The sequence below is a fragment of the Perna viridis genome, chromosome 7 (genome assembly GCF_037379345.1).
Source record: "Perna viridis isolate PV_CMFRI_1.1 ecotype Kerala chromosome 7, ASM3737934v1, whole genome shotgun sequence".
Lineage (NCBI taxonomy): Eukaryota > Metazoa > Mollusca > Bivalvia > Mytilida > Mytilidae > Perna > Perna viridis.
In genome coordinates this window covers 401,967-414,636 of record NC_142451.1, presented here as the reverse complement: position 1 = coordinate 414,636, position 12,670 = coordinate 401,967, and the positions used below count along the sequence as shown (strand labels likewise).

The window sequence follows — 12,670 nt, the reverse complement described above, 5'->3', positions numbered from 1 at the left end:
CAACTTTATTTGAATTACAAAATGTCCATAATTAACTGTATGTCCCTATTTTCAAGTGTAGCAAAAATTAATAGTGTTCACACTTGCTCCAAGTGGACAATATTCATTATGTTGTGGTCTTATCATGCTGCATTCTGCATTTTGAAATGAAAACTGATCTGAAATGACAATATGAATGAATTTTTTTCGATCAGTATGCTGGTATGGTATATAACTGTCCCTGACATATAGAAAACATTTTTTTCTAAATAATCAATTATTTAATTTTCTTCTGGATTAAAATTAATACACTTAATTTTAGTGACAATATTTTTCTAATTTTGTTAATGTGTCAAATAAGTTGTAAACATGAAATGATTATTAGAGTTTCCCTTGACACTGAAGTTGTTTATCCTAATATTACACAATGATCATCATTTTCCTGACATATGACTTAGGATGTAGTTGATGATATATCATTGAATCATTTTATATTGCAGGCTGAGGCAGACCTACGGATAGCTCAGACAGAGTTTGATAGACAGGCTGAGATCACTAAACTTTTACTCGAGGGAGTTAATAGTGCCCATGTAAGTTTTTATCATATCAAAATTGTTGAAGTTTTTTTCATGGTTTCAGCATTAAGTACATACATCATCTGATGTTCTATTGAGACTGTAAAGCTATATGTCTTTCCACCTTCCATATCTTAAAATATGTGTTCTTCATTTAACTCAAGATATGCATAATGATGTTACATTCTAAGGTCATGCCAGTATTGTAGTAGAAAAATTTAGACTTTCATTTCAGGCACACCACTTGAGATGTTTGAATGATTTTATTGAAGCCCAGATGACTTACCATGCACAATGTCAACAATACATGACAGATTTACAACGCCAGTTAGGGAGGTTAGTATACACAGTATTTAATCTTCTGTCTTTTCTATGTTATTTGCTGTTTATTGTTAGTTTATTGTGCATATTTGGTGTTCGGTATTTTATTGTTATTTCTTTACAATGTTTCATTTTTCATCCAGTGTAAACTGATGTATATGTCTATTAAACTGAACATGATTATGAAGAGTAATTATCTATTATTGTGGTAATATTACAGGACTGCTCCAGGGGATTTTGAGAAAGCTTTTGATGCTTTGTTGTCAGAATGTAAGATATTCAGAGTTATCTCCCCTCTTCAGATAGTTTGAGGACATTTGTAAGCTCCACAAATAAAATTAGATTAATGGACATGAAAATTAACACCTGTTATTGTTTCAGAGCTTTGATCAATGTTTGCGCTCCTAGGTAAACTTGGTGACTGGTTGTTTAGTACAATGGGTTGGGCTTCTGTTGCTTCAGCTTCATTTCCTTGAGAGCAAAGTTCTGAAGGAGGATAATTATTTATTATATTTATAAGTTTAATTGGTAAGTTTTCCATTTTCTGAAAAGGTGGGTCAGTTATTGAGTTGTTATATCTGGAAACAGTCAGTAAAAACTTTGGTTTTGTTGAATTCAGGTAGATCATACATCTTACACTAATCATTTTTTTCTGACATCTTACAAAATTGTACTTATATTTTTTTCTATTAACTAATAGTGTTCTAAATGATTTCAAAAAATAATTTAAGTAATTTCAAATGATTTTTTACATCATCGAAAAAAGCCTCTTTCAAGGGGAGATGATTGTTGGAAAAATGTTCTATTAAAATATATAGGGAATTTTTGTTTTTTCAATATGGCAAGAAATTTTTTTGAAATTCAATGTTCATTATATTAAATTGTAAGAAATTTTATCTACCAGTTTTGTAGAAGTTTGCGAAGTATTGAAAATTCCCTTCAGAATGTATATAAAATGTAGTGAAATATTGGCTTTAATAAGTCTTAATCATCTCAAAATCAAGTTTTGGTGATCTATGTTTTTTACATTAAAATTCTAAAGTATGTTCATTCAGGGTCATCTTCGAGGGAAACTAGGGAAATTTATTTACTATACAGTCAGTCCTTCATATATGTCCCAATGAGTGGATCTCTGCTGTTGTTATAGTAAATGTTGAGTCTGAAGTCTATACTGTCAGACAATCCTTCATATATGTCCCTATATATGATAATCAAGTGATGTTATTATAATGTTGAGTCTCCGAAGTCTACCATCAGTCAGTTCCTTATGCATGTCCAAGTAGGTGATAAACAAGTGATGTTATTATAATGTTGCATCTCTGATGTCTGTACCATCAGTCAGTTCCTCATGCATGTCCCAGTGTGTGATAATCAAGTGATGTTATTATAATGTTGCGTATCTCTATACAAGTCTATACCATCAGTCAATTCTTTATAGGTTATTATAATGTTGCTCTAAAATCTATACAGTCAGTCAGTCCTTCATGTATGTCACAATGTGTGGATCTCAGCTGGTGTTAAAATAAATGTTGAGTCTCAGAAGTCTATATAGTCAGTTAATCCTTCATGTATGTTCCAATGTGTGGAACTCAGCTGGTGTTAAAATAAATGTTGAGTCTCAGAAGTCTATATAGTCAGTCAATCCTTCATGTATGTCCCAATGTGTGGAACTCAGCTGGTGTTAAAATAAATGTTGAGTCTCTGAAGTCTATACTGTCAGTCAGTCCTTCATGTATGTCCCAATGTGTGGAACTCAGCTGGTGTTAAAATAAATGTTGAGTCTCAGAAGTCTATATAGTCAGTTAATCCTTCATGTATGTCCCAATGTGTGGAACTCAGCTGGTGTTAAAATAAATGTTGAGTCTCAGAAGTCTATATAGTCAGTCAATCCTTCATGTATGTCCCAATGTGTGGAACTCAGCTGGTGTTAAAATAAATGTTGAGTCTCAGAAGTCTATATAGTCAGTCAATCCTTCATGTATGTCCCAATGTGTGGAACTCAGCTGGTGTTAAAATAAATGTTGAGTCTCTGAAGTCTATACTGTCAGTCAGTCCTTCATGTATGTCCCAATGTATGGATCTTTGCTGGCGTTAAAGTCTGTACTGTCAGTCAGTTCTTCATGTATGTCCCAATGTATGGATCTTAAGTGGTGTTAAAGTCTGTACTGTCAGTCAGTTCCTCATGTATGTCCCAATGTATGGAATTAAGTGGTGTTAAAGTCTGTACTGTCAGTCAGTTCCTCATGTATGTCCCAATGTATGGATCTTAAGTGGTGTTAAAGTCTACTGCCAGTCAGTCCTTCATGTTTGTCCCAATTGTCAATATTTCCTTTTTTTGCCGTATGCTTGGATTTTGATGTATTCACATTGTGCTTCCATTTTGATACTTAGGCTTATTTATATGCAGATAAATAGACCTTGGTCTTCAGGTTTTCTTTGGCAAGGCTTAAGAACTTTTTAATGTTTGAATGAACAGAGCTAACTGTAACATGTATTATATAGATTGATTGTGCATTTTAATTTTTTACGCAGTTTAAGGAAACAACTGGCCTAAGATCTAGATATAACATCAACTAAAAAATACATGAAGGTGTATTGTGATAAGATTTAAAAGTTACTTTAAGCTATGAAGAGGGGAGACAATAATGATCTTAGCCATGCATGTAGCTTGCTTGAGTGGAGTATTTTTTTCTACTGTTTTTCAGTTACTCTGTTGGTAGTGGGAACAGTTCTTCCAATTCCATAGGATCAGGTATCCCTAATTCTACTCTCCCCGCTCAGCCCAGTGCACCCCCAATGATTCATATAACAGCTGCTACACCTAGTACAGAGAAAAAACAAGCTCGAGTTTTATATGATTATGATGCTGCAGACAATTCAGAGTTATCCCTCTTAGCAGATGAGGTTAGCATTAATACATGTACCTGCACTTTGTTCCGCCATTATGCCCATAGCACATTTAACATGTATTATTTAATCATAGATCTTTTCGTGTTCTCACTTAATTAAACCTGTCTGTCTGTCTGTAAAATTATTGTTATTTGAAATATATCTTTTTGGACAACCATGAAATGAGCAATCATTTATGTTTCTGACCATTTAGAAATTTAATGAAAATATGTAGAATGTCTGTTTGTCTGTATCCATCTGTTTGTTGGTAATGTAAGTTTATCTTATTACTGTGATTTTGATACTATAAAATTATGAGGTGTAATGTTTCTAAAATTTTGAAACCATGGATAACCAATGAAGTTTGAATCAGTTAAAATGAAAGTATCCAAACTCTGTTGATTAACAAAAAATTTACAAATGACTAAAAAATGTTGATCAAAATTTGATAGGAGTTAATTTTAAGGAGCTTTCTCACTACATTTTGAAATAAATTATAAGAAAATAAAATGTTTGTTGTCCAATACTTGAAAGGGGAGATAATTTATCTTTATGTGGTTGACTAGATAACTTAAATGGTCTTACTGTCTACTCCAGTATCTCTGTATAGATAATTTACATTGTTTCATGGTCAACTTTGGCATAGTTTGTCTTGTGTCTGTAGTACTCTATAGACCTCTAATCTATGGAGTTAAATCAAAATACTAAGTCAAGAAATTTTGTTTGTAGCCTGACATTAAACAATTCAAAGTGACTTCTTGTATTTTCTAGTATCACCAACCCATATATTATGCTGTTAGTTTTGTTTTTAGTTTTATGCATGTTTTACAACCTATATAATTTTGCTGAATTTTTAAATGTACATCTGATTGTTTTACTTACTGGGTGTTACAAGATCAGACTAGTGGTAAAAGGCTCTGTTATTCATTTCCTTCCAAGTCTTGTGTAGTTCCTGTCTTTGTTTTGTTATTTCGCTTATTTTTATAAGTTGTACAGAGACAGTACCTCTGCAATTCCATGATATGAAATCATTATACAGATGACTCTGAGAATTATTATATTCCCCACAAACAAAGTTTGGGGGGTATATAGGAATCATCCTGTCTGTCTGTCAGTCATCTGTCCGTCTGTTCATTTGTCTGTCAACATTTCTTTTAAACACAACTCCTCCTAAACCGCTCAAGGGACTTTGATAAGGTAGGTTGGGTATCATATGTAGATATGTTGAAAGCACTACTCCTCCTAAACCACTCAAGTTGTTTTGATGAAATTTTGTGGAAAGATTGGGCATCAAAAGTAGATGTGCATGATGGAATCTAATTACTGTCTGAGGACTCCAAAATGAGATAATACAAATGAAGGGCTTCAAATGTTAAAGAGTAATCAAGGGAACCAAGGTTATAGCGGTAATCAAAAGAATGTAATCCAGGGACAAAGACCAGACATGGAAAACAGACATACACAACAAAGAACATAAAGTAACTAAAATCATACATACAAAGTAACAAAAGTAAATGAGCAACCTTGTAAGCCCTACTTCTTCTTAACAACTATAGAAGTTTTAATGACATTTAATAGGCAGGTTTTGTATGATATGTAGATGTCCATGAAGGAGAATAATTAGTTGGAAGACTCTAAAGGGAGATAACCTAAATACAAAGTTTTACATTTTAAAACCTGGTAACTGCAACTCCTCCTTAACCGCACTAGGGATTTTGATGTTATTTTATGGTAAGGTTTGGCATCATTGTAGATGTGTGTGAAGGTACATAATTTCTGTCTTCATAATTAAAATATGATAACCCATATTAAGGGCATAGGTTGCACTAACCACTTCTAATGTTTCCATTACTTTACATGTTAAAAAAGTAATTTTCAAAAGTCAAACCACTTCCGGGTCAAATGACCAACCCCCATATGTAGTACCAAAAACCCACTGAACCTAGACCTATGCATTGTAAGTGCATTATTTGTGTGTATTCTGATTAAAAGTAGTCAAAATAAAGCTGAGAATGTGTACTTTAAAATCATTTATGTAATTTACTACAAAAGTGTAAGAATATTGTTTACATGTGTGAGTAATTTGCCTCCATGCTGTCAGATAGCAGAAAAGGTAAAAATGTTGATTTTCAGTATTTTTTATTCAAGTAAATTTTGTGAAGAATTTCTATGGACATTGTACCATTGGTGTAATGATTTTGGAAGCCTTATTTTCCAAGCTTTGCAATGGTATGTAACTTTAAGGTGTCATTTGTCCTGAGAATTCACAGTGAAACATTGAAAATTACTTGTTTAACATGTAAAGTAATGGAAACATTAGAAGTGGTTAGTGAGACCTTACATTTAAGTACATTTAAAGTGGTGGGTATTCTCTTTTTGGGGTGGCTGAAAGTATTTCTAGTTAGTTTCTGTTTAGTATTTTCATTGGTTCTACTTATGTCTGTACACTGCTTTTGTCTTTATGCATCATAATTTTGAAAAAAAGCTTAAAAGCTTCAAAAATTAACTATTTATACTCCAAGTTGTAACATCCCTATAGTTACATAACTGTTGATTTTGTGATGTCACAATAAAATGTTATAATTCCACTATATTTACTACAGAAAGCAACCAAATATTAGCTTACAATTATAGAATTATTGCATTTATATTGGTGAATACCACATATTATACTATAGGGTTATAGATTGGGTTTTTCATATTAGTCCTATATTATGTCCACAGTCTTATTGGGTTGAGGCAATGTCTCAGCCCAATACAGCTATCTGAGGCCCAAAACAACTTGTCTTAGGACATTATACAGGACCAATATGAAAAAAAAACTATGCTATGACACCTTTATTAACCAGTTGTGTACAATAAGAAATCTAGTTAATTGTGGGCTGTTAGCGTGCCAATATTTATAGATTTTGGCCACAGTTACATACAAATTGTAACATGATTTTTACAACCCTGAAATAAAGTTTGGGGCTATATAGGAATCATCCTGTCTGTTTGACCATCTGTTTGTCCACATTTCTTGTAAGCTCCTCCTTAACTGCTGAAGGGATTTTGATGAAATTTTATAGGAAGGTTGTGTATCATATGTAGATATGCATGAGAAAATATAATTACTGTCTAAGGATTCCAAGGGAAGATAATCCAAATGAAGGGTTTTACATGTTAAAACCTTATAAGGACTACTCCAAAACCACTCCAGGGAATTGGGAAGGTTGGAAATATAATAACTCGTTGAAGATGCTGAAAGGAGATAATCCAACAAGCATTTTACATTTAAGTCCAATTTAAGTAGGGGATATTCTCTTTTTTTTAGCTCACCTGGCTGAAGGCCATGTGAGCTATTGCCATCACTTGGTGTCCGTTGTTGTCGTCAATAAACTTTTAAAACTCTTTTTATCTGACATGGCTTCACCAATTGGAACCAGTCTTGGTATGAATTTTCTTTGAGTTATCCTGCATAGACCTGATGTGAGAATTTTTTATTCATCAAAAAACATGGCTGCTGTTACTAAAACTAGAACATAGGGGTTAGACAATAGTTTTTCACATATATCTCCAAAACCGAAAGGTTTAGCCAAATTCTGACATGGGTTAAAGTGTTCAGCATTATAAGATCTATATGTGATCAAATCTGAATTTTAATCTTTTAAGCCATGTTGGAGTTATTTCCTATTTCTGACGTTTATTTTGCTATTTTTAATGTTATTTCTGTCAAACATTTTCTCCTCTGACACTACTGAACCAATTTAAATCAATCATGGTATGAATGTTCCTTTTGGTATCCCGCATAGAACTGATGTGGGGATTTTTTATCCATCGAAAAACATGGCCACCATTACTAAATATAGAACATAAGGGTCAGGCAGTAGATTTTCGCATATGTATCTCCAAAACGTTTAGGTTTAGCCAAACTCTTTCAGTTGCTTAAATGATCCTTGTTATTAGAACTACGAAAGTCTTCAGGCATAGAAGTTGTTAGATGACTCCTTGTAAGAGTTATTATCCATGAAAGGGGAAAGTAACGGGGGCTTTTTTTTTTTTTACAGTTTTCAAGAAAAGCAGAGGACGCTTACCCTACCAGTGCACCTGGTCCTTGCTCCCAGTTTTTAGTGGAGTCCGAGTTGCTCATTTGCTTTTGTTGTAAAAAAAAATGCTGGTGTCCATCCGTCCGTCCATCCATCTGAAGCTTGTGGACACAACTCCTCAGAAACAGCTGAACGGAATTTGACCAAATTTTGTAGGATTGTTTGTCACCGTATGTAGTTCACCATACACAACCGCTATTTTGAATCTGCAATTTTTATGGGAGTTTTGGGACTTTGTTCATTTTTCACATTATTCGCATAGGAACACCTTGTGAATGCAACTCCTTTGAAACCACTGAACGGAATTTGACCAAATTTTGTAGGATTGTTTGTCACCATATGTAGTTCATCATACTCAACTGCTATTTTGATTCGACAATATTTATGGGAGTTATGGGAGTCCTTCAATTCTTAACCTAACTTAATTTGATTCATTAAGGTACATTAACCTTGAATCGCCACATGGACTTATGAAAGCACATACGTTTTGAATCTGCTATTTATACAAGTGTCAAACATTTGTAATTCAACTTTTTCTACAGTGGCAGAGGACATACGGCTACGCGTAGCATTCTTGTTACTTTGTATGTATGATTTTAGTTACTTTATGTTCTTTGTTGTGTATGTCTGTTTTCCATGTCTGGTCTTTGTCCCTGGATTACATTCTTTTGATTACTGCTATAACCTTGGTTCCCTTGATTACTCTTTCAGCCAATATCTTGAAAACTATGATAGATAGAAACTTCCAATTGCTGAAATGATCCTTATGATAAGTCCTACCAAAGTCTTCTTGAGTTAAAATTGTTTTTGTTTTTTGTGGTGTACAGAAAGTTTTAGTAGAAATACACATATCTATTCTCACATCATTCCCTAAACATTAACACATGACTGTGGTGTTCAGAGAGTTTTAGTAGAAATACACGTATCTATTCTCACATCATTCCCTTACATTAAACACAACTGTGATGTACATAGAGTTTTGGTGGAAATGCACTATGAAATATATAATTTTATAGATATTATGTAATGATCCTCATAGGTAGATAGATATTTACTGTTTTAGGTTATTTAAACAGAGTTATCTTAAGCTTTATCCTTATGAGAAGTAAATCAAAAATGTTTAGATAGAAACAAGAGAAATATGTATTTAACTTTGAAAAGGTTGTGAATGTTTTAATATTAGTAGTGTATTTGTCTTTTTCAGCTAATAACAGTGTACAAAGTACCAGGACTGGATCCTGATTGGTTGATGGCAGAAAGGGGCACACAAAAGGGAAAAGTTCCTAATACTTATTTAGAAATTTTAGAATGATTTGATCATGTTATTGTTTATAATCTGGTACTCTGAATGGCCCCTGTTTAAAGGACACATTGTCCTCTTCCAATTGGGCTTATACATTTTATACAGATGCAATTTTTATGTTATTTTTTTTCTTTTTCTGTTTTTATTTATGTCCATTGAGATTATGACTTGCGATATAAAGTGATGATGTTACAACACGGTATAGACTAACTGGTTTTGACTTTATTTCTACATATATTTTCATGTTCCAAGTTCATAGTGCCATATATAAATATGTAAGAAAAAATGCTAAGCTGATGTTTCTGTACAAAATTCTCTCAATTAATCTGATGTATCTGTACTCCCTGTTGTACAAAAATTCCAACACATCTGATGTTGCTATACAAATCTCCCAACTATCCTGATGTTTTTGCATCAATTCTCACAACTAATCTGATTTATGATTTGATGTGGAAAAACAAAACATATGATGTATGCTTCGTATAGTCAGATAAAAATAATAATGATTAAGTTCTAAATATTAGTGCTGTGTTACTACAGTGGAAAAAATGTGAATAGGACAGCGAACAAAATGTTTTAAACAGAAATATGGTATCATGTCTGAAATTAAATTGTTCTGGTATGAGAGTTGGAATCCACCTGAATTTTAAGGAGAAAAGTGCTAAGGTTGTTTAAACATAATTTGTGTCTGACTGAATATATCTCAGTATGAATCTGTGTTATGAACGATTCCTTTTTGTGCTGAATTGTTTTGTTTTATTTTATTGATGGAATGAAAGACATTCAGTCAGAGACTGGTAAAATGTTTTAGATGCTAAGAAACTTATTTTTACATCTTATATACATGTCTGTATCAATTTTGGAGAAATGGGGATAGCTTATGCTTATAAGGTGACATTGACTGCAAGGCATTATGCTGCAACATACACATTGTTTATCCAAGCTTTTCATCATATAGTATATATTTGTCACATTATGTCATAATTACATTAACCCAGGTTTTCCTGATTGGTCCTGGGTTTAATTTACATGAAGTGCACAGGTTACTAGTAGTAAGTACAAGATTGTTATATGTATTTATTTTTTATGTGTTTTACCTTATAGTTACCACTATTTCATGCTTGCCAAATTCAGTTAAATAGATAACTTTAAGCAGTAATTCAGATGTTTGTACATCTTTAACAAATCATGTCAAAATTGAAGTAAAATGTTCAAATCTACAACTCTTTCTTTCTGATTATCACCTTTCACTATTGTTAATTAAGTCTGAGATGAATACTTCATGTTTACCTATTTATGACAGCATCTATAGCAATCTTAAATCTGAAATGAACACTTCATGCCTACCTATTGGTGGAGGATATATTTTAATATTTTTATTGTGAGAGAATGTATGTTAGTGGTTGTTATATAGGGTTATGTCTTTTAAACATTTATTTGTTTATTTGTTTTTATGCTTTGATTGTGAAATGTGTACCATAATAAACTCAAAAGGAAGCCATATTCACTCAGCATTAAACACACTTAGTATTTATGTTTAAAATGTTTGAATTCATTTATTTGTCAGCTTTTTGGGTGCATATTGTATGTTGCATAATCAATTGGTTAATTTGTTTTTTTGTTCTTTTCTAAATCAACATACATGTACTGGATTAAGCTGACTGTTCAGTGATGAAACAAATGATAGAATCCTCAGCAGTGCCACCTCTTTTGATGCTGCTGTCTGTATAATGGCACTGATTCTCCACAAAAGATGACATCCAGAATGGTCCTATAGTGTATAGCTGGTGACACTTTATATTAATAAGTTGTTAAAATGAATCTTCATGTTAAAATGTGGTGTTCTTACATTGGAAGATTGTGAATAAATGATATATTTATGCCATTTGGTTTGAATTGTTCAATCTATATAAAGGATGACCTAATACAGTTGGACTTCTGTTGACACATTACCTTAGGGTTCGTCTATGTTTAGTGGTTGGAAGCTGTTGACACATTACCCTAGGGTTAGTCTATGTTGAGGGTTTGGAAGCTGTTGACACTTTACCCAAGGGTTAGTCTATGTTTAGGGGTTGGAAGCAGTTGGCATCACATTTAACAAGGGTGGATATTGTTGTGAAATATTTCGTGACAGTACCTCGAAAATGAAAAAAGGGGGGTTTATAGGAATGACCCTATCTAGATCCCTCTGTTTATCATTCACATATCTGAAGTACAACATTCCTATATGGTTTCATATATTTTAATGGCATATCATAGGAAGGTTTGTGCATACCTGAGTCCAGGCTATGAGTGACACGCTAGAATCTTACCTTCAGGTAGGGAATTGTTTTGGGTATCCTCATGATGCTTATACAATATGTAATTTAATGTTCAACAAATGTACACTACAACTGCTATGTTACTTTCTCTTAAAACATACTCACATAAATTGCATGTTCAAAGACTAATCAAAGGAACCAAGATTCTAGCAGAATAAAAAAAGTAATCCAGGTTCAAAGACCAGACATTGAAAACAGACACGCGCAACAAAGAACATAAAGTACTCAGTAACCAAAATAATGCCTACAAAGTAATAAAATTAAATGAGCAACTGGAACTCTACTAAAAACTGGGAGCATGGATCAGGTGCACCGGTAGGGTAAGTGTCTTCTGCTTTTCTAGAAACACCTACTGAGTTGTTCATAAGAAGTCAAGTCCGGGGTAGACGAAAGAGGAAAGGAAAACTATGACACGTTGAACAAATCAGTCTTCATGGTGCAGTTAGATACACCGTAACGATCCACACGAGTTCATGATGACAATCATAAAACTTCTGTAGTGATGACTGCAATCTTGTGGCAACATAACTCTGTTCTAGAAGCCTAATTGTGAGAAGTCTAGCACGATACAAAAAGTCTGTTGTTACCACAATCTCTGAAATAACATTAAATGATCTAGCTAAACAATGTTGCTTCTTTTTTATCAGATCAGCTTTAAAGTCAGCCTCATAAGAGTGAAGGAATAAGCCATCAAACAGAGGATCACATTATGTTCTCATTGGAATGTCGACCGTTTTTTTGCAAAACGCGTCCACCACACTGGACAAATATGTTGTAGATAAAAAATTCCAGCATTTTTAGAAAACCTTTTGTATATTTGGGAGATCATTTGGAATTTTTTTTTAACATGTATGAGGGATCTCTACTAAGAACTTCGTGTTTGTATCTAGGTGGACCGCCTTTTTGGAGTTACAATGATATATAATGTTTTTGAGACGGAATTTTTACTGAGTATGGGGAATAGAAGTACTAAGTGTTGAAAAATCATAGGTTTTAATGCTATTGTATACTGATGATAATCTTGAATTGAGCGTTTCTAGAAGTTAAAAGTTTTGAAAGAACTTTGGTGGTACATTTTGCGGATTCAGCTATATAGCATCGTTTGTATGGCTTCTTGTGGAGTTTAGGAATCTAGTACATAGTCGGTAGATCAACAATCAGCTCTTATTACTGCTTTTATTTTCAACGTCTACATCT

General features: G+C 33.1%; 1 protein-coding gene across 5 annotated transcripts in view; it reads left to right on the top strand.

The window, feature by feature from the left end:
* The window catches only part of LOC148610852 (endophilin-B1-like), a 28,801-nt gene extending 17,764 nt beyond the window's left edge, over positions 1 to 11,037 (top strand). For 4 of the 5 annotated variants that reach the window (XM_088590658.1, XM_088590656.1, XM_088590657.1 and 1 more), the window contains 4 exons: positions 480 to 569; positions 790 to 890; positions 3,581 to 3,779; positions 9,054 to 11,037. In XM_088590658.1, the coding sequence (XP_088446784.1) occupies positions 480 to 569; positions 790 to 890; positions 3,581 to 3,779; positions 9,054 to 9,161 (498 nt within the window). In that variant the 3' untranslated portion in view covers positions 9,162 to 11,037. Of the gene's footprint in view, positions 1 to 479; positions 570 to 789; positions 891 to 1,095; positions 1,146 to 3,580; positions 3,780 to 9,053 lie in introns of all 5 variants that reach the window. The other variant, XM_088590659.1, reaches the window with a different exon arrangement.
* Positions 11,038 to 12,670: the final 1,633 nt, after the last annotated feature.